At 45.0% G+C, this 23,054-nt stretch overlaps 1 protein-coding gene and 1 pseudogene across 1 annotated transcript in view; both read right to left on the reverse strand.

The window, feature by feature from the left end:
* The window catches only part of LOC121290478 (cytoplasmic tyrosine-protein kinase BMX-like), a 94,739-nt gene extending 75,889 nt beyond the window's left edge, over positions 1-18,850 (reverse strand). Inside the window, exons 1-5 of the mRNA XM_041210917.1 lie at positions 18,719-18,850; positions 15,883-15,987; positions 13,712-13,793; positions 12,424-12,546; positions 8,087-8,151 (exon numbers count right to left, since the gene is read on the reverse strand). Of these exons, the coding sequence (XP_041066851.1) occupies positions 8,087-8,151; positions 12,424-12,546; positions 13,712-13,793; positions 15,883-15,987; positions 18,719-18,850 (507 nt within the window). The remainder of the gene's footprint in view (positions 1-8,086; positions 8,152-12,423; positions 12,547-13,711; positions 13,794-15,882; positions 15,988-18,718) is intronic.
* On the reverse strand, positions 15,439-15,588 carry LOC121290992 (annotated as a pseudogene).
* Positions 18,851-23,054: the final 4,204 nt, after the last annotated feature.

Raw genomic sequence — 23,054 nt, forward strand, 5'->3', positions numbered from 1 at the left:
TCTCACCGTCTTGTCCTTAAACAGTGTTGTTTTAATTTTTGAAAAAGGCTGTGGCGTGTTTACCCAGTCCTCTGTTTGTGAAGTCAATGTTAAAGTGAGCCGTGGCAAAACCTCTTTAGGCTAAATCAGAAGTATTGTTTATTCATATGTTCAAAGCTGCTCACACACACACACACACATGAAGGAGATAGGACAGACTAGGAATAATTTATAACAAAAAAACAAAAGACAGGAAAATTAATTCACGTGAATGTTAGTGTCAGAGTCCAGTGAGAGCTTCATTTAGCAGCTGATGTTCAGGTAGGTTCAGCTAGGAGTTGCTGAAGTCCTTCAAAGTTGGTGGTGATGCAGCAAGATGAGGTTGGTAAACAGAGACTTTGCCCACTCTATGAGTGATGACAGGAATCTTCCAGAGAATTGGGCTTTGAGAGGGCTTAGACTTGAGGCAGGCTTTGTTGTCAGCCTGGAGTCCTACTTTGGTTTTGACAGGCTGCGTGTTTTCAGCAGATTGCCTGGGCAGTTCAGGAATGTAACACTGAAGCTTTCCAAAGGTGAAAGGAGCTCCTTTCATGTGGTGTTGCCCATGATGAGTCAGTTTCAGGTTAACAATCAGTTTCTATGTCTCTGGTCAAAATCTATCATTCACCTTAAGAGAGAGAGGGTGGTTATTAGCGCCTCCGCCAGTACAATGATCTTCAATGGCTCTCTCTCTGTTTGTTAAAAGCCCAGGCTGGGGAAACAGGCCGACTGATGCTCCCTTGTTTCATTGATTGTATTGGGTTCACACAATGATAGGTGTGAGATGCCACAAGGATGACAGTTGAGCTTTGTCCTGTAATTACTATTGGAAATTTCCAGAACTGTAGCCAACTTGCAAATCATGTGACTTGTAGCAGCCATGATTTTTAGTCCAGAAGTCCATTTTTAAGTGAGTAAAAAGTAAGATTCAGTTTACATAGTTTATGATCTCTTTCATGTTTTATGGACATGGCAAAGACCAGAAATGCTCTAAATACTCACAGCCGCTTCTGTGCCCAAATGAAAGACTTCTGCTCATAGGATTTTCACTCAAAGTTCACTTTCACTACTTTTCAAGTGATTTCCAACACTGGAGTCTACATGATCTCCATTTCCCAGTGTCAATTTTCACAGCAACTTGGGAGCAGATTCTGCAGCTCCACTTTGAGCATCTGATGAGGGACTAGAGCAGTAGCAGCAGAAAAAATTACCACCAGCAGCTGCTTTCTCTGTCAGCCACCTGCTACTCCACATGAACAGCGGATACACACGAATCTCCAACTCACAGGATACCCCTACCACAGGGTTTTTAAAAAAATTCTTTCATGGGATGTGGGCGTCACTGGCCAGGCCAGCATTTATTGCCTATCCCTAATTGCCCTTGAGAAGGTGCTGGTGAGCTGCCTTCTTGAACCACTGCAGTCCATGTGGTGTAGGTACACCCACAGTGCAGTTAGGGAGGGAGTTCCAGGATTTTGACCCAGAGACAGTGAAGGAACGGTGATATATTTCCAAGTCAGGATGGTGTGTGGCTTGGAGGGAAACTTCCAGGTGGTGTTGTTTCTGCTGCCCTTGTCTTTCGAGGTGGTAGAGGTTGTAGGTTTAGAAGGTGCTGTTGAAGGAGCTTTGGTGAATTGCTGCAGTGCATCTTGTAGATGGTACACACTGCTGCTACTGTGTGTCACTGGTGAAGGGAGTGAATGTTGAAGTTGGTGAATCAAGTGGCCTGTTTTGTCTTGAATGGCATGAGTTTCTCGAGTGTTGTGGAAGCTGCACTCATCCAGGCAAGTGGAGAGTATCCCATCACACTCCTGACTTGTGCCTTGTAGATGGTGGACAGGCTTTGGGGAGTCAGGAAGTGAGTTACTCTTTGCACAATTCCTAGCCTCTGACCTGCTCTAGTAGCCACAGTATTTCTATGACTAGTCCAGTTCAGTTTCAGGTCAATGATAACCCCCAGGATGTTGACAGTGGAGGATTCAGTGATGGTAATGCCATTGAATGTCAAGGGGCAATGGTTAGATTCTCTCTTGTTTGAGATGGTCATTGCCTGACACTCATGTGGTGTGAATGATACTTGCCACTTGTTAGCCCAAGCCTGGATATTGTTCAGGTCTTGCTGCATTTGGACATGGATTGCTTCAGTATCTGAGGGGCTGCGAATGGCGCTGAACATTGTGCAATCATCAGCGAACATCCCCACTTCTGACCTTATGATGGAAGGAAGGTCATTGATGAAGTAGCTGAAGATGGTTGGGCCGAGGACGTGGCCGAGGATCTCTTGCAGTGATGTCCTGGGACTGAGATGATTGACCACTGGCAGACGATTGGGTTTATGGACATGAATTAGTAACAGAGTCTCAGGATGCTGGAGGCATTGTGTTAGGTGTTGCTGACGCTTGCAAGCTTCTGCCAAGTTGACAAATTGGACATGAATTGGCAATGATGGTCAATGTCACCACAGCCCTGAACTTCTTCACCTCCAGTTACTCCCAGGGATCACCTGCAAGATTTCACAATCTGCTGCCACAGGTGAGTGATGCCATGTTTGCCAGAATATGAATTATATACACTTCTCACTCAATCAGGTCAGTCAGAATAAGCGGGTGCACAGCTTTGCAGCTCCGGCTGGCTTCCCACAGGCCCAGGGAGTTACTGACTGCACACGTGGTAACAAAAATGTGCCTCCAAATCACCTGGTGCCTTTATCAATGTAAACGGCTTCCATTCCATCAATATTCAGCTTGTGTGCCACCACTGAAAGATCATCATGCGTGCCCATACAAAATTTCCTGGGAACTGCCACATGCTTTTATCCCGCACCAGCCAGGTCTCCCTGACATCTTCACATCTCGATGCAGTGTGAGTCAATGGCCCTGGAGATAAGGGCTGCCTTCTGAAAATCTAGCAATCTACAACTCGGGTAATTTCCAAGGTGCCCCCTCTGCAGTGGTCAGGGTAGCTATTTTAGGACAGCCGACCCCTGTTCCCTACCTCTCCCTGGTGTTTCCCACTCTGTCCTGCAAGGTGAGAAAGTTGAGAGTTATGAGTGTGAGAAATGGAATGCGTGGATTGGATGGAAGGAGAATATGTGTGTTAAGTTACTGAGATTTCAATATGATGACGGTGTGTGTCAGTGGTGGCTGTACAGATGAGGATGTGTGGAGGGGCCCAGACAGAGAGGCATGGGTGGAATCAGAGCTCCAGGTCCTGCTTCAGTTTAAATAACTACACAAGTCTTTGTGTCTCATTCTAGCAGTGCCCTTTAAATACTTCAGCTGAACTTGGCAGGATGGTATGTTGCCTCCCTGGTGCCAGGGTCAAAGATGTCTCAGAGCGGCTACAGGACATTCTTGTAGGGGAGGGTGAACAGCCAGAAGTCGTGCTCCACATTGGTACCAATGGTTTAGGTAGGAAGGGGGATGTGTCCTGCAATCAGAATTTAAGGAGCTAGATTGGAATGTAGCAAGCAGCGCCTCAAATATAATAAATTCTGGATTACCCCAGTGCCATGTGCCAGTGAGTACAGAGATAGGAGGATAAGACAGATGAATGCGTGGCTGGAAAGATGGTGAAGGAGGGAGGGCTTTAGATTCCTGGGACACTGGGACTGGCTCTGGGGGAGATGCCACCTGTACAAGCCAGATGGGTTGCACATAAACAGAGCTGGGACTGAGTTCCTTGTGGGGTATTTTGCTAGTGCTATTGGCAGGGCTTTGAACTAACCCAGCAGAGGTGTGGGAACCAGAGAGAATATTAGAGAGTAATACCAGGGTGCACAGAATACTGGGAGGGACAAATAGCACTAGAATAGAGAATAGTAAGTTAATTGGTGAAGTCGGCATGAGGGAGAAAGTAACAAAATCTAAATCAAGGTTACTATGCATATATGTGAATGCACGAGGTGTGGTTAATAAGATTGAGGAGTTACAGGTGCAGGTTGCCATGTAGAAATATTGAGGGGGTTTTCCCCTCATTGGGTGGGCACGTCAGATGGGCCTTGGAGCGACCAAGAAACAGACCACCGCCCGCGATCGAGCCACGACTGTGATTTCATGCTGACTGGCCAATTAACAGGCACTGAAAGGCTCAGCATTGCCGGGGTGGGGATGAGAGGAGCGCGAGAGCTGAAGTTTGTGCATGCATGGAGGATGCACACTGAGAGAGCTCCCTGAAGGTGCAGAGCTGCCTTAGGGAGCTGAATGATTTAAAAATTAAAAATAAAGATTTAAAAAGTAAGGGAAACATGTCCCCATATGTGACTCTGTCACATGGACAGGGGCATGTTAAAAATGAGTTAAAAATTTTTTTACGGTTTTTTATGCACTGTTGGAAACCTTAACCCGTCGGTGGATGAGGTTTCGTAAAAAATGCAAAGGCCACCTGGCCTATTCGCCCACCCGGCAACTGTAAGGTTGGATGGGCAGTGAAAAATTCAATTTAATGAATTGATTAATGGGCTTTATAGCCCTCTTAATTGCCATCAGGCGCACTGCTGACTCTTGCGCGCACGCCCGCCAACTGAAATAGCGCACGATGATGTTAGGATGCTCGCACGACATCATCGCACACTATTTCATGCTTGTGTATGTCGGATACACGCCTGTGCGGCGAGCTGAAAATCCTGCCCATGATTTTGTGGTGATATCAGAGACCTGGCTCAAGGAAGGGCAGAACTGGGTGTTAGATATTCCCTGGTACAAGATGTTCAGAAAAGATAGGAAAGGAAGGGAAGGATGGGAGTGGTGGATTTGGTTAAGGAGAGCTTTGCAGTGCTGGAGAAAGAGGATATCCCAGAGGGTTCAAGGGCAGAATCAATTTGGCTAGAGCTAAGGAACAAAAAGAGTGCAATTACATTGCTCGGTGTAGTCTATAGACCACCAAACAGTAAGAAGGACATAGAAGAACAAATCCACAGGGAAATTGCAAAGAGATGCAAGCATTATGGAGTATTTATAATGGGAGACTTTAATTATCCGAATGTAGACTGGGACAGTGGTAGTGTACAGGGTGGAAAGGGGCAAAAGTTCCTAGATTGTGTTCAGGAGAATTTGCTACAGCAGTATGTGTCCAGTCCAACAAGAAAAGATGCACTGTTGGACCTGGTTCTTGGAAATGAGGTGGGCCAAGTAGATCAAGTGTCAGTGGGGGAACATTTAGAAGACTGTGATCATTGTATTGTAGATTTTAGGATGATGATAGAAAATGACAGTAGGCAATCCAGAGTAAAAATAATTAACTGGACAAGAGCCGACTTCCATGGGGCAAGTATGGAGCTGGGCAACATAGATTGGAACAAAAGATTGGCAGGAAAAGCTATAATTGAACAATGGGCTACCTTCAAAAAATAATTGGTTCGGGCACAAAGTATATTTCATTGAAATGGAAAGGTAGGGCAAACAAATCCAGAGCTCCCTGGATGAAAAAGGAGATTGAAATTAAGATAAAGAAGAAAAAGTGTGCTTATGGCAGCTGTCAGGTAGGAAATACAATTGAGAACTAGGCTGAATACAGAAGGTTCAGAGGAGAGGTGAAAGAACATATTGTCGAAGTGAAGAGGGATTATGAGAAAAAACTGGCAGCCAACATAAAGGGGAATCCCAAAGTCTTCTTTAGGGATATAAATACTAAAAGGGCAGTTAAAGGAGGAATAGGGCTGATTAGGGACCTAAAAGGGAATTTACACATAGATGAAAGGGCATTGGCTGAGGTATTAAATGAATAATTTGCATCGTCTTTAGCAAGGAGATAGGTGCTACCCATGCCACGGTGACAGATGAGGAAACTCTGTCTATAGAAGGGTTCAAAATTAATAAAAGGAAAGTTTTGAAAAGCTGTAGGTACTTAAAGGTGACAAGGCACCGGGACCGGGTGAGATGCATCCAAGGATATTGAAGGTAGTGAGAGTAGAAATTGCAGGGGCACTGGCCATAATTTTTCAGTCTCCCCTAGACTCAGGGGTGGTGCCAGAGGACTGGAGAATTGCAAACATTACGCCTTGTTCAAAAAAGGTTGTAGAGATAAACCCAACAATTACAGAGCAGTCTGTTTAACTTCAGTGGTGGGCAAGATTCTAGAAACAATTATTTGGGATAGAATTAGTAGTCACATGGAAAAATATGGGTTGATAAGGAAAAGCCAGCATGAATTTCTAAAGGGGAAATCATGTTTAACTAACTTGCTGGAGTTTTTTGAAAAGGTAACAACAAAGGTTGATGAGGGTAATGTTATTGATGTGGTGTACATGGACTTTGAAAAGGCATTTGATAAAGTGCTACACAACAGACTTGTGAGAAAAGTTATTGCTCATGAATTAAAAGGGACAGTAGCAACGTGGATACAAAATTGCTGAAAAATAGGAAACAGAGAGTAATGGTCAATGGAAATTTTTCGGGCTGGAGGGAGATTTGTAGTGGAGTTCCCCAGGGGTCAGTATTGGGACCCTTGCTGTTCCTGATATATATAAATGATCTAGATCTTGGTGTGAAGGGGGCAATTTCAAAGTTTGTGGATTATACAAAACTTGGGAGTGTTGTGAACTGCGAGAAGGACAGTGTAGAACTTCAAAAGGACATAGGCAAGTTGGAGGAGTGGGCAGATAGGTGGCAGATGAAGTTCAGTGTGGGGGAGTGTGAGGTGATGTATTTTGGTAGGAAGAACTTGGAACCAGTGTTATCAGGTCACAAATCATGACTACCATGCCCAAAAAAAATTGGCAGGTGAATTTTTAGCCTTCTGTTCCTGCACCCCTTTAAAACTTTACCAATTAGCTCATGATTCCTCTCCTCATTCTTCCTACCACAGCATATCACTTCACACTTCTCTGCGTTACATTTCATTGCCATGTGGGTCTGCCCATTTCAGCACTCTGTCTACGTCCTTGTAAGCCTGGGCTAAAAATTGCATGGTAACTACCAACTGAGCAGGAAGAACATCTTTCAGTATTGATTCCACTCATACTCTGCCTTACAATAATCAGCCTACAACAAATTGGCTCTGGGTGGACAATGTGTATATTCTATATACTCTGTCTATACTGTTCTTTTTCTTTATTCATTCACGGCCTGTGGGCTTCGCTGGCTGGACCAGCATTTATTGTCCATCAATAATTGCCCTTGAGAAGGTGGTGGTGAACTGCCTTCTTGAACCGCTGTCAATGTGGTGTAGGTACACCCACAGTGCTGTTAGGAAGGGAATTCCAGGATTTTGACCCAGCAACAGTAATGGAATGGCGATATACTCTACATATAGTCTGGTTTTGCTCTCTCTATATGCTGCATCTACTCTGGTTTTGCTCTCGGTATACGCTGCATATACTCTGGCTGGAATTTCCCAGCCCTTCTGTGGCTTCACCTGCCATGGGGGATGTGGTGGACCAGCCAAAAGGCCATTGACTTTCGGTGGGACTGGACAATCCCAGTGGCGGGCGGGGCTGAAAAAATAATCTGTGTACACTCTGTGTTTACAGTGTGTTTACCCTGCGTATACTCTGTTTACTCTGCATATACTCTGTGCACCAAACTATAAACAAATCCAAGACTTCTCTTTTCCAACTCCACAGTACGAAATTCAACATTTTGAAACTCCAATGCAGTCTCCATGGGGATAAATCAAATGAATTACAGAGCAGAGGAACAACATCTCCCAGAAACTGGCCAGCTGCCAAGTTTCCCTCATGTTCCTGCCTAAACATCTGGGACAAACAAACCTCTGCGGCATTTAATAATTCATCCATTTTATTTGAAGCTGAACAGAAAACCATTTTTCAGCTATTGTCAGGGTCAGGCAATGCTTTCAGTGAAATGGATTCCCTAACATCTCCCAGACCAACTATAATTACAGCAGACCTCTGTGGAAACATCATTCACATTTATTCCAAAGTGATTTGGTACTTCAAGCTCCTGCTTCTGGCTGTTTTGTGAGGTTATATTGTAACTTTAACATGATCAACTCCATCTATGGGCTTTAGGAAGGTACTAAAGTAAATAATCACCTCTGGGCTGGCGGACTGGACCCAGGGTGTGAGAACAATTAACTTATTTTAAGAGCAAAAATACCTGAGTATTACCTCTTCACTGGGGACAGGAGGGAGTGGTAAAGATCTGCGTCTATTAGAATCTTCTCTTAATACACCTTAACACAAGCAAACAAAAAAATAGCACAGTTAATTTCAACAATATTCCTATTTTGATAGGTCGTGAAATCTCGTAATTATTAATAATGTACTATTGTTTATAAACTTTGTAATGATTAAAAATGGCGAAGTTAACACTGTAAATTATACATCAGGACACATTACCAGCTCTAAACATAGGTATCAAGTGATGTTGGTAAAATGGGCACAAGAATGATTGTCCTTAAGTTGGAACTAATAGGTTTTATCCTTCCACTTTCTCAGATTCTGTTGTTTCTGAAGCTCTTCCATTGAGCAGCATAATGTTACACCCTGTGAGAAACCCTAGGCTTTGGGTGCTCGCTAATGGTTAGGCTGCAATTCCATAGGGACTGTTCTCAGAAACCAAGGATAAGCTTTATTGTCAACAGTAATAATTGAGGTCAAAACGCATGTAATCTGATCAAAACCACCTACAGGAACCTAAAACTGTAAAATTAATCAGTCAGTTATGTAGCATCGGAATACATGAGCAATTAAAACCAAATATATGCTCACTCCATGCCTCCTCCCTAACCCAATAATCACCGCATGATTTGTCCCTGCCATTTTCTAAATGCAGTGCTTCCATTCTGCCCTCCCCCAATCATGTCTGCCAGCTTCAGCAAACTGGGAGCTGAAAGTGGGGAGCTGCACCTGGTTAAAGAAATAAATCGGAAGACGGATGGATGGTTCTTGAGGGGAAGCGACAGGCCAATTTGAACCATCCTACAGTTGAATTGGACACAACACAAATACTCATGAATTAATCCAAAACAGATCCATCCACCTCATTGGAAATTTGGTTCAATTCTGCTCCCAACTGGACAGGTGCAAACAAATAACTGAAGAGGCTAATGACATTTTCCTTTTATTTATTCTTTCATGGGATGTGGGTGTCGCTGGGAAGGCCAGCATTTGTTGCCCATCCCTAATGGCTCTTGAACTGAGTGGCTTACTAGGCCATTGCAGAGGGCAGTCTGTATCCACATTACTATGTGTCATATGTAGGCCATGCCAGGTAAGGATGGCAGATTTCCTTCTCAAGGGTATTAGTGAACCAGATGGGTTTTTACAACAATCAATGATGGATTTCTGGTAACCATTACTGAGGCTAGCTTTATATTCCAGTTTTATTAATTGAATTTAAATTCCCCCAGCTACCATGGTGGGATTTGAAGCCATGTCCCCAGAGCACCAACTCTGGGTTACTAGTCGAGTGCCATTATAGGTCACTGCCTCCCAAATTGTTGGTCTGTATGTCAAAGGGGCTGATATCTAAAGGCAGCAGGCGCAGCAGAGATTCACCTGAATGATATCACAGGTAAAGGGTTAAATTCTCAGAACTGCTGCAGAGACTCCGCTTGTATTTCCTTGAGTACTGGAGTGTTTGAAACTTCAACAACATGTTTTTTTTCAGCAATACTCAAGTTCTGTACTTCCAAATGACTACTTGGGTACAGGTGCTTAGGTTACAGGCGTTAATGGAGGAGATTAAAATAAAAAATTGTGTTGATAAGATAAATAGAAACAGATTCCTGTTGGGAGAGCCCATAACAACAAGATGCAACTTTACAATTATATCCCACAGTGAAATCAGGAATCATTTCTTCATATAAAAAGAGTGTGAAAACCTAGAAACCTCTCCCCAAAATGCTAGAGGACAATTGGAGCTTTCAAAGAACAAAGAACAAAGAAAAGTACAGCACAGGAACAGGCCCTTTGGCCCTCCAAGCCTGCGCCAATCATATTGCCTATCAAACTAAAACATTTTTCACTTCCGGGTCCGTATCCCTCTATTCCCATCCTATTCATATATTTGTCAAGCTGCATCTTAAACACCACTATCGTACTTGATTCCACCACTTCCTCTGGGAGCGAATTCCAGACATTCACTACCCTCTGCGTAAAAATTTGCCCTGCACATCTCCTCTAAAGTTTTCTCCTCTCACCTTAAATCTATGTCCCTTAGTAATTGACTAGACCACTCTGGGAAAAAGCTACTGACTATCTACTCTGTCCATGCCACTCATAATTTTGTAAACTTCTATCAAGTCGCCCCTCAATCTCCGTTGCTCCCTTGAGAACAATCTGAGTTTCTCCAACCTCTCCTCATAGCTAATAACCTCCAGACCAGGCAGCATCCTGGTAAACCTCCTCTGCACCCTCTCCAATGCCTTCATATCCTTCTGGTAATGTGATGATCAGAATTGCACGCAATATTCCAAGTGTGGCCTAACCAAGGTTCTATACAGTTGCAGCATGACTTCCCAGCTTTTATACTTAATACCCATGCCGATGAAGGCAAGCATGCCATATGCCTTCCTGACTACCTTATCCACCTGCGATGCCACTTTCAGTGACCTGTGGACCTATACACCCAGATCCCTCTGCCCGTCAATGCACTTAAGGGTTCTGCCATTTGCTGTATAATTCCTACCTGCATTAGACCTTCCAAAATGCATTTCCTCGCATTTGTCCGGATTAAACTCCCTCTGCCATTTCTCCACCCAAGTCTCTAACCAATCTATATCCCATTATATCCTTTGACAATCCGCTTCACTATCTGCAACTCCTCCAACCTTAGTGTCATCTGCAAACTTACTAATTAGTCCAGTTACATTTTCCTCCAAATCATTTACGTATACTACAAACAGCAAAGGTTCCAGCACTGATCCCTGCGGAACACCACTAGTCACAGCTCTCCATTCAGAAAAGCACCCTTCCACTGCTACCCTCTGTCTTCTATGACCAAGTCAATTCTGTATCCATCTTGTCAGCTCACCTCTGATCCTGTGAGGCTTTACCTTCTGTACCAGTCTGCCATGAGGGACCATGTCAAAGGCCTTACTGAAATCCATGTATATAACATCCACTGCCCTTCCATTGTCGATCATCTTTGTCATTTCCTCAAAAAACTCGATCAATTTAGTGAGACATGACCTCCCCTTCACAAAACCATGCTGCCTTTCACTAATAGGCCCATTTGCTTCCAAATGGTAGTAAATTCTGTCACAAAGAATCTTCTCCAATAATTTCCCTACCACTGACGTAAGGCTCATTGGCCTATAATTTCCTGGATTATCCCTGCCACCCTTCTTAAACAATAGAACAACATTGGCCATTCTCCAGTCCACTGGGACCTCACCCATAGCCCTTGCCTCCCTCAGTACTCTGGGGTCGATCCCATCTGGCCCTGGGGACTTATCCACCTTAATATTCCTCAGGACGCTTAACACCTCTTTTTTGATCTCAACATGATCCAGGCTATCTACACACTCTTCCCTTGACAAATCAACCGCTAAGTCCTTCTCTTTGGTGAATACTGATGAGAAGTACTCATTTAGTATCTCTCCCATTTCTTCTGGCTCCACACACAGATTCCCACCTCTGTCCCTGAGTGGGCCTATCCTTTCCCTGGCTACCCTCTTGCTTTTTACATATGTATAAAAGGCTAAGGTCAATGGATTTTCATTGGGTAAATGCAGCAAGAGGTAAGGTGAAGGTCTTATGGTGCAGTGGGTAGTTTCTTTACCTCTGAGCCATGAAGCTCTGGGTTTAAGTCCCACTTCAAGATTTTATGGCTTATGGACAATTAATTTGTAACATGGCCAAATAGGTTGATTGTCAGCCTGTAAATCTTTCCATTGTGGTAAGAGTGGATGGGTTTCAAGGTCAGCCATACTACAGGAGGCAATGGCAAGCCATTGTAGTACTTTGCCAAGTATGGACTAATCTGATGAATATCCATGGCTGCCTTCTTAGGGTACTTGATGGAGGAGGAAAATCCAAGGATATGGAGCTAAACTGGGTAAATGGGGTTAAAATTCAAATCAGCCTTGATCTAATTGGACAGAGCAGGCTTGAGGGAGTGAAAGGCCTCATTGTTCCTATGCAAAATATTAATGAAAACAAACATATGCTCATATTCTTTGTTAGGTATACATTGGAACACTATCATTTTGATTTAAAGTATGTTCACTGGTTTGGAACTTAATTTTGTTTCTTTTTCGTCTATAATTTCCGAAAATACCATCAACAGCTTTAACATCTTAATTCAACATTAGGATGTGTATATTAAGGTATAAATGCCTTGGCTGATTGACAATTACTAGCCACAGCATGTATGTATTAGAAGCTATTTTGTTTATTGTTAGTGCGGGGCTATTGTTGATGCTAGGTTTATGGAATATGAAAATAAAGTGAATGAATTACCAGTGTTCCAGATAAGAAAGGTTATGGTTATCACAAACCTCTGTCAGTTACATTTGTACAGGCTGGGGCTGCTTGGCTTCTCTCTAAACAGCAAAGCCATTTGTCACCTGCCCAAAATGCGCTATGGTACTTCAGAGCCAGATGCTGATTATTTTTGATTGCTTAAAAAAACACAAGGAAAATGGATGTTAGCTCAGCACTAAAATCACAAGCTAAACATTTACTAATGTGACCAACAGTTAAATCAATCATTCATTTGTATTTTCTTGAAGCTCCACTTGCATTGAATCTTATACAGTTCATTAGCATTATTAATGCGGAATCATCGTGTATCGAATTATGCTCCAGTTTAATGTGCATTCACTCTCAGTACAGATATCTACAAATTGCCACAGCTCTGCATTTTCCACATTGGATTCATCGCACACAAGTCGCCAGTGGTTCTTCATTTTGGAGGGCTGTTAGCAGGAAGTAGAAAATGCTGCAGTCACTAAATGAGAGGACCAAGAGTGATTGACAGTCACTGAGAGCCCGTGTTGCTGCCTTCCATCATCCCAGAGCTTCTGATGTAGGCCAGAAGCTACTGACCTTCCCATATGGCACCTGCTATGCAGTGCAGGGAAAACTGGAGCTGAGGGCAAATTGGTACCAAGCAAAACATGAAGGGAATTTAGGAATTGCAGTTACTTTGCCAAGCCTCTGCTCCATTGGACTATCTTTCAGGCTTCAAGTCTACTTCTTCCCCACCCCAGCCTGAATGTCCACCTCTACTTTTCTAGGTGTGGTCCATCCTCCAACCTACCCACTGGAATCACCTTGATGCCCCATCCTCAATTCACTGGCACCTTCCCAATGCCCTGCCCTCAATCCTCTGGCACCCCCTACCATGCCCCACTGTCTACTGACCATTATATTTTGGGCCCTAGTTTTGTCTCCCCACAAGCAGAAACATTTTCTTTCTACTCTATCAAACTCCTTCAGAATTTTAAGGGCTTCGATCAGGTTACTGCTCAGCCTTTTCTTTCCTAGAGGAAAGAGTTTAGCATATTCAGCCTTTTCTGATAGCTTGCGGATTGGATCAGAAAGACATTTTTATGAGATTCAAAGGTTGCTCAAGTGAGAAATGTGCATTTGTGGAAAGAGAGAGATGAAATTTGTAATTTTGCCAATGAAGGAGCCACAGCAGATCAACTCTCGATATGGCAAAGCACTGTCATGGTTGAATCTTCAGGCCCTGGGTGGATTTTTTTTGAAACATCTCAACAATGTGCTAGAGAATATTAACTTGTTTTTAACTAAAACTTCTGGACAATATTGTGTGTTTACCATGTTTTAGCTCAGCCAGCCACCTTGTCCTGCTTTGTTCCCCATCCGCATAGATGTACAAAGTCTCAGCATTATATAAAATCTGGAAGTATAAAGCAATCACAATTAAAATATGAAAACAAAATACAAGCTTAGTGGGCCGGATTTTAAAGGAGAGGTATGTATGGACTGCGTCAGCCCAATTAGGGGTGATAATCGTGGAAATTCTAGGCTCAGCAACCTTAATGCCAAAGCCCTATTTACATAAACATTCCTGGAATCCCTACCAATACATTGCTTGGCCAATGTGCAGGACAGTAGGAAACTGGAGTCTAGGACACTCAAAGAGTCTTTCACTTGCTTGCTGCTAGAGAGACCAGGGCCTGCATTTCCATCATCAGAGATTTCCACCAGCTTTCAACAGGGCTTTTCCAAGGGCAGCATTTTCCACCTGTCAGGGGGGGTTGTGTAGGAGCGGGCGCGAGTGGGTGGGCTCCCGATTGGCACCCCCGATTGGGATCGTGCCGCCATTTTACGTGTGCGGGCCAATTAAGGCCCGCCCAGCATGACGTCTGCCTGGAAGCACTATGTGCTCCCTGTGCGGGCAGGGTGGGGATTCCCTGGGCAGGTCTGCGTGCTTGGAAAAGTGCACAGATCCCCCTGAGGCAAGGTGCTGCCTCAGGGAGATCGGGTGAACTTTAACAAATTTATTAAAGGTAAGAAAAAGCTTTACTGACATGTCCCCTCATGTGACACTGTCACATGAGCTGGGACATGTCCATTACTTTTATTTTTAAATTTTCTGAACATTTTAAGTCCCTCATGAAACCTCATCTAGTCAGTGGATGAGGTTTCATGTTTTTTCTGAAGCTTGCCTGGGCTCCTGGCCTGCCCACTAACCTTAAGGTTGGACAGGCAGGTCCATTAATTATTTTAATTTTTTAATGGCCTTAACAGGCCGTTGACAGGTTGGGGGGCGTGCAGCCAACTTGGCTGCACACCTGCCAAACTGAAAATCCAGATGGCGCGGGGTGACGTCGGGATACTCGCCCAATGTCACCCCGCGTCATTTTACGCATCGGAAAGTGGACCCCGCCCCCCCCCCGCTCGCCGACCGGAAAAGACTGCCCCAAGTCATCCTCCTTTGCTGCGCCTGCTGGCCACACTTTGAAAGGGTTATCACAAAAGGCCAGCTAGCATCTCCAGCAGCTTCCCCATCACACTTAACCATGTCTTCAAATCCAGTGCTCTCCTCACGAAGAAAACACAGTCAGAATGGTCCCTTTCAAAGCCTTTTGTGAAGCTCCCCCTGGTTGCACCCAGTCACCTCCCTCACAGATCTTTCACCCATTTTTCATCTTCAGGGAGTCAATTCAAATGAATGCAAGGAGGTTCCTCAAAAAAAAAGCAGAGTCTGGACCCCCACTGCTAGTCCAAGTGCTAACTATGGATAATCTGGCCCTCCCTAAGAGTATGAGGTTAACCCCACACCCTTACAAGAGTCATATGAACTCGAAATATTACCTCGGTTTCTCTCTCCACAGATGCTGCCAGACCTGCTGAGCTTTTCCAGCATTTCCTGTCTTTATTTCTTGCTAATTTGAATTGTAAAACTTGTATAGTGGGGTCTTTTATTTTTTCATGAAAGGTGGACATCACTGGCAGGACCAGCATTTGTCACCCATCCCTAACTGCCCTAGAACTGACTGCTTCAGAGGGTGGTTAAGAGTCAACCACATTACTGTGGGTCTGGAGTCACACATATGCCAAACCAGGCAAGGATAACAGATTTCCCTAAAGGATATTTTTTTTTTCAGCACAGCCAAAGTGCAATGGGCTAGCCTCGTCCTGGGAGAACCTCCTTCATGATCAAGGTCTCTCCCCTGCCAGGTAAGGATATTAGTGAACCAGATGGTTTTTTATGACAATTGATGATAGTTTCATGGTCACCATTACTGAGACTGGCTTTTTTTAATTTCCAAATCCCACAGTGGGATTTGAACCCATGTCCCAAGAACATTTGCCAGGGCCTCTGGGTTACTAGTCCTGTGACATTACCACACCACTGTCACTAATTAGAATTAAGAGGGGTCGCTGCTGTGCTGTGCAATGAAATGATTCCTTTTGTTATCTATTTAGCTTGTGGTTAAGTTGTCCAGGTGACTGAAGTTTACACTGTGTTTCAATCTTACCTGAATTGGGTACTGTCTGTCCACAGGTGTTGGATTATTCAAACTTACAGTCTCAACGCATCTGATTGCCTCAAGCTCAATCACTCCCTTCTGTTTTCCTTGTTTCTACCAAATGAAACAAATGACTTTGTTCAGCAATTTACCAAGGCTGCTTCGACAGCACCTTCCAAACCTATAACCTCTTCTATCATCTAGAAGGACAGGGGCAACAGACATAAGGGAGCACCATCACCTGCAAGTTCCCCTCCAAGTCACTCACCATCCTGACTTGGAAATATATCGCCGTTCCTTCACTGTCACTGGGTCAAAATCCTGGAACTCCCTTCCTAACAGCACTGTGGGTGTACCCACACCACATGGACTGCAGTGGTTGAAGACTCAAGGGCAATTAGGGATGGGCAATAAATGCTCGTCTAGCCAGCAACGCCCACATCCCATGAACGAATATACATAATATACTGCTATAGGTCGGACATCAGAAAAATGCCATGTTTGAATGCAACAAGTCTATCATCTACATGTCACACTGTGGATTGTAGAATTGATTGTAGACCGGCAAGGTTCTGATTTGTCTCTGATCCAGGGTGGGCTGGACTAGGTTAACTGCAGTAGCTACAACGTTATATGATAGATACTCTCAGAGGCCCCAAGGGATGGTGGAGTAAATCAGCCACAGCTCCAGCTCTCAGTTATTAAACACTGACCCCGCGTTAGAATTTGAATGCCTCTGGGTATACTGTGAGAATAGAAATGTGCTGTAGCAGAGAGTTGTATACCATAATGTAAGTCCCATTTCAACATGGACCCAAAAAGCTAGGGGTAAGGAAGGTAATTTATAATTTTAATTCCAAAGGTGTTTGGGTGGGGGAGGGGCGAAATTATACTAAAATACAAATGATAATAGTTTGGAGATTATGACGTTTGCTCTGTATTTGGCATCACAATGGTGACCTTTACAGATTAATCAAGGCCTGTTTATGTTTGTGTGATATTATAGATATTTGTGAAGCCTAAACATTTAGGAGAAAATAGTATTTTCTATATATTGAATTACAGCGTGCGTGAAACCGTAAAAACTGTGTGGTGACAAACATGAGTTAGGGGATGAGCTGCCTGCTTCACACTGCTCCCAATTTCCCATAATGTTGAAGTTATTGACCCTTCTGCATTCAACTAGGGAGCTAACCCATTTCCTGTCCACTACACCACCCTCCCAACCCCCCACAACCAGCAGAACACCCATTTGGTGCCTGCATTCCACAATAAATGCCCTCCACACCAGCATTGGGTGGGTAGCAATGGCAGGTTTTAGAAATCCCCCCACAGGATGGGAGCCTGAGTCAAGCAAAAACAGAATTTATTTCGGATGGTGGTGCAGGAGTGCAAAATGGGAGAAATTGGATCATCTGACATTTAATTCCCTGGACTCCTCATCCAATTTTCTAGCCTTGTGCATTTAAATAGTACTTCCCATAACCTCAGGATGTCCCAAAGCGCTTTACAACCAGCGAAAACCAATAGTCACTGTCATAAATGTCAGAAACACAGCAGCCAATTTACACACAGCAAGTTCCCACAAACAGCAATGTGATAATGACCAGACAAAGGCTGGAATTGTACCTGAGCCAACAGATTTACGGAGGTGGAACCGGAGGTAGATGACAAAGACCCTCCCTGCCACGACCTCTGTTTACACAGCGACCTCACAGCAGTTGGCCAATTAGCTGTCAGCAAGCGGGATCGCCAATGGCTCTGAACCTGGGAGTGAGACTTGAGGTGGCAGCCAAGCCATCAGCTGGTGCAGAGGGAGAGGCTGGCAGCCGGTTTACAGGGCAGATGGCACCCAAGGCCTGAATGCAATTGTGGCCAGCAGGAAGTCTGTGCCTACCTCTGCTCCGCCTGAGACTGCACATCTTCAGCCAGAGACCAGCCCCCTTCAAGGAACCTACAGTGTGAGACTGCATCCCTTCAACCTGACCAAGGAACCCAGGGTCAGTCTCATCCCAGCAGCCGCCACTAATCCGACCAACCAGGATTGTGAACATGATGGAAGACAGAACCCAGGATGGCCCCACGGTTCAGTGACAACTCCCTGCCTTTCTCGTACTTGGGCAAGGCAGGAGGCCCTCTGCCCCAGGGCCAGAGGAGGAGAGCTAATCAGGCAAACCTGGATGGAGGTCATTGAGGAGATCAGCATCCATGGGGTCATCCGGAGAACCTGGCTGTAGAGCCACAGGCAGGTCAGTGGCCTTTTCCCCTCTGCCAGGATGAATGCCAAACCTCAGACCCCTTTGGTGGGGTTTTCAAGTCCCCACACAAGGTGGGCAAATGGATAAGTGTGATGGTGGGAATGCTGGGGAGGGAGGCATCACATGTCAGTGCCTATGGATGGAGGTGCAGCATGTTCTGGGAAAGGAATGAATGCAGCTCTGTCCAGGAGTCATGAGCCTGGGCATTGCTGAACCATGCAAGATCCCTCCAGAGTGACTGAGTGCTGCATGCATGCTGTTAGCTACAGCCACTGCAGCAAGTGTGCAAAGCCATTTGGTCTAGTGCAGCCTCTACGATCATCCTCTTGTGTCTCTGCAGGAGAAAAGGGCCCTGAATATCAAGGGAGAGGGCACAGGCCAGCGACATCATCCCCCTCATCACAATCCTGACCTCAGTGGAGGAGGAGATGCCTGAGATGGCAGGATGCCAAGGCATTCGCGCCATTGCGGAGGGTGAGGCCAGAGTTCCATCTGATGAAGCCACAAAATGGGCATGGGCAGCTTTGGAACTCTACTGTTATCACAAACACATAAATAGAAGTTTCGTAAGAAGATGTTTGTCTTACCCCATGTTTGTAATTATAGTATGTCAAGCTTGTTTTTGTTAAAACAAACAAGTATTGTTTATAATTGATCGAAAACAATCTCTTCCGTTGGGATTTTTTTAAAAAGACATCTTGCAGTAAAGACTCTTCCATTTCACTGTCGCTGAAGAAAGAACACATCTGACATTTACTTGAAGATTGATGCATTGCTGTTAAAACTTGTATTTCATCCCTCCTGTACAGTCTACTGGAGAGCCACACATTAATGAAACCAACATTAACTAAACCTTACAACCATTCATTTATCTAAAAGCAAAAAGACTTACATTTATAGAGAACTTTACAGCACTTAACACTTAAGTCTTAAGGCACTTTACAGCCAATGAAGTACTTTTGAAATGTAGTCACTGTTGCAATATGGGAAGCATAGCAATGTGCACACAGCAAGCTCCCACAGCAACAATGTGATAACAATCAGATAATCTGAGTTTTGTGATGTTGATTGAGGGATGAATATTGCCAGGGATAATTCCCTGCTCTTCTTTGAAATAGGGCCATGGGATCTTTCAAAACCATCTGAACAGGGAGGTGGGACTTTGATTTAATGTCCCAACTGAAAGACAGCAGCTCCATTAGTGCAGCACTCCCTCAGTGTTACACGGCAGTGTCAGCCTGCATTTCTGTGCTCAAGTCCTGGATTGGGACTTCAACTCAGAACTTTGTGGCCCAGGTGCATTGAAACCTACAAAATTCTGAAGGGGCTCAATAGGGTAGATCTAAAACACAGGGGCACAGTTTCAGGATAAGGGGCCGATCGTTTCGGACTGAGATGAGGAGAAATTTCTTCACTCAAAGGGTGGTGAACCTTTGGAATTCTCTACCTCAGAAGGTTGTGGATGCTTCATCGTCGAATATATTTAAGGCTGGGATAGACAGACTTTTGACTGGTGGAGCAGGCTCGATGGGCTGTGTATTTTTTTGATCCATTCATTTTGGGATGTGAGTGATGTTGGCTAGGCCAGAATTTAATGCCCATCCCTAATTGGCCTTGAGAAGGTGGTGGTGAGCTGCCTTCTTGAACCGCTGCAGTCCATGTGGTGTAGGTACACCCACAGTGCTTTTAGGGATAGAGTTCCAGGATTTTGACCCAGTGACAGTGAAGGAACGGTTATATATTTCCAAGTCAGGATGGTGAGTGACTCAGAGGGGAGCTTCCAGGCGGTGGTGTTCCCATGTGTCTGCTGCCTTGTCCTTCTGGCTGGTAGTGGTCGTGGGTTTGGACAGTGCTGTCTAAGGAGGGAGTGAATGTTTGTGGTTGGGGTGCCAGTAGAACAGCTACTTTGTCCTGGACGGTGTCAAGTTTCTAAAGTGTTGTTGGAGCTGTACTCACTCAGCCAAGTGAGGAGTATTCCATCACACTCCTGACTTGTGCCTTGTAGATGGTGGTCAGGCTTAGGGGTGTCAGGGAGGTGAGTTACTCGCCACAGGATTCCTAGCCTCTAACCTAGTCTTGTAGCCACTGTATTTATAAGGCTAGTCCAGTTCAATTTCTGATCCATGGTAACCCCCAGGATGTTGATAGCGGGGGATTCAGTGATGGTGATGCCATTGAATGTCAAGGGGCGATGGCTGTATTCTCTTTTGTTGGAGATGGTCATTGCCTGGCCCTTGTGTGGTGCGAATGTTACTTGCCACTTGTCAGCTGAAGCCTGGATATTGGACATGGACTGCTTCAGTATCTGAGGAGTCATGAATGGTGCTGAACTTGTGCAATCATCAGCGAACATCCACACTTCTGACCATATGATGGAAGGAAGGTCATTGATGAAGCAGCTGAAGATGGTTGGGCCTAGAACGCTATCCTGAGGAACTCTTGGAGCTGAGATGACTGACCTCCAACAGCCACAACCATCTTCCTTTGTGCTAGGTTTGATTCCAACCAGCAGAGAGTTTTCTCCAATTCCTGTTGACTCCAGTTTTGCTAGGGCTCCTTGATGCCACACTCAATCAAATACAGCCTTGATGTCAAGGGCAGTCACTCTCAACTCACTTCTGGAGTTCAGCTCTTTTGTCCATGTTTGAACCAAGGCTGTAATGAGGTCAGGAGCTGAGTGGCCATAGCAGAACCCAAACACCCAAACTGGGCGTCAGTGAGCAGGTTGTTGTTAAGCAAGTGCTGCTTGATAGTACTGTTGATGACCCCTTCCATTATTTTCCTGATGATCGAGAGTAGACTGATGGGGTGGTAATTGGCCGGGTTGGATTTGTCTTACTTTTTGTGTACAGGACATACCTGGGCAATTTTTCACATTGCTGGGTAGATGTCAGTGTTGTAGCTGTACTGGAACAGTTTGGTTAGGAGTATGGCAAATTCTACAGTACAAGTCTTCAGCACTATTGCCAGGATATTGTCAGGGTCCATAGTCTTTGCAGTACCCAGTGAATTCAGTACTTTCTTGATATCACGCAGAGTGAATTGCATTGGCTGGGGACCTCTGGAAGCGATTGAAATGGATCATTCACTTGACACTTCTGGCTGAAGATTGTTGCAAAAGCTTCAGCCTTATCTTGCACTATGTTCTGGGATCCCTGATCATTGAGAATGGAGATATTTGTGGAGCCCCCTCCTCCAGTGAGTTGTTTAATTGTCCACCACCATTCACAACTGGATGTAGAAGGACTGCAGAGTGTAAATCTAATTTGTTGGTTGTGGAATCACTTAGCTCTGACTATCGCTTGCTGCTTGTGCTGCTTGACACACAAGTCGTCCTGTGTTATAGCTTCATCATTGAGATTGACACCTCATTTTCTGGCATGCCTCATGCTGCTCCTAGCATGCACTCCTGCACTCTTTACTGAACTAGGGTTGATCCCCTGGCTTGGTGGTAATGGTAGAGTGAAGGATATGCTGGGCTATGAGGTTACAGATTGTAGTTGAGTATAATTCTGCTGCTGCTGATGCCCCAGAGCACCTCATGTTTGCCCAGTCTAGAGTTGCTGGATCAGTTCAAAATCTATCCCATTTGTGGTAGTGCCACACAACATGATGGAAGGTGTCCTCAATGTGAAGGTGTGACTTCGTCTCAATAATGACTGTGCGGTGGTCACTCCTGCCGATACTCTCATGGACGGATGCGCCTGTGGCAGGCAGGTTGGTGAGGATGATTTCATGTATGTTTTTCCCTCTTGTTGGTTCCTTCACCACCTGCCGCAGGCCCAGTCTAGCAGCTATGTCCTTTAGGACTCGGCCAGCTCGGTCAGTAGCAGTGCTACCAAGCCACTCTTGGTGATGGACATTGAAGTCCCCCACCCAGAGTACATTCTGTGCCCTTGCCACCCTCAGTGCTTCCTCCAAATGGCGTTCAACATGGAGGAGCGCTGATTCATAAGCTGAGGGAGGGCAATACCTGGTAATCAGCAGGAGGTTTCCTTGTCCACATTTGACCTGATGCCACGAGACATTCCTACTTTTTAATTCTGTCACTCCAGAAACAAATCTAGTGCTTATATTTTTTTTAAATGGCCTTGTGAGCATATGTTGTTATTCTTAGCGATTTGGCTATTTGTATTTTGAGATGCCTTTGCTCCTCTATCTTGCTGTTTCAGTAGGAGTGATGGGTTTTTACAGGATGAGAGCACAAGCCCCACACCCAACCCTCCTCCTTTTCCAACAAGGCTTGAGACTGACTCCACTGAGTATCCAACACCATCAACACAGCCATGAAGCTGGGACTCTACATGTCCATAGTGATACTGATTGCAATGTATGCCAGTGGGACATGGAAGAGAACAGCAAAGGTGACACGTAAAATGGACATCGTTCACCAGCACTGCCTATTTAAAATCCTGGGCATCACAGGGAGAGACAGCATCACCAACGAAGGAGTGCTACAGAGAACTTGTCAGAAGCACTTGCAGGACATTGCATTGGAGAGGTGACTGAGACTAGCAGGGCACATATTTCGTTTCCCAGACATAGGCCCTGCCAGACTGGCAGCAGAGTGGACATCACCAGACAGGAGAAGTCAGGGCCAGCCAGTGACAACCTGGTGAAGTACATTTAAGCTGGACCTTCCAGATTGGGACACCACCTGGGCTGCAGCAAAAGAAACTGCGATGGACTGGGGCCAGTGGTGCAGTCTTGCTGCCCACTGTCTCACACAGCACTGGAGGAACAAAGTCTCAGTAAGTCTAAATGCTCCACTATCGTCTTATGTTTTTTATTAACCAGCGACTTTGCCCTCACCTTAGCCACTTTCTGAGGCTAAACCAGGCAGTTCACAGTCACTGTGTTCTGATTAACCTTGAGCTGAGCTTCTGACCCCTTATTCTCTCCATCACAGAGACGGCCTACATT

Source organism: Carcharodon carcharias, chromosome 18 (assembly GCF_017639515.1).
Source record: "Carcharodon carcharias isolate sCarCar2 chromosome 18, sCarCar2.pri, whole genome shotgun sequence".
NCBI classification, from domain to species: Eukaryota; Metazoa; Chordata; class Chondrichthyes; order Lamniformes; family Lamnidae; genus Carcharodon; species Carcharodon carcharias.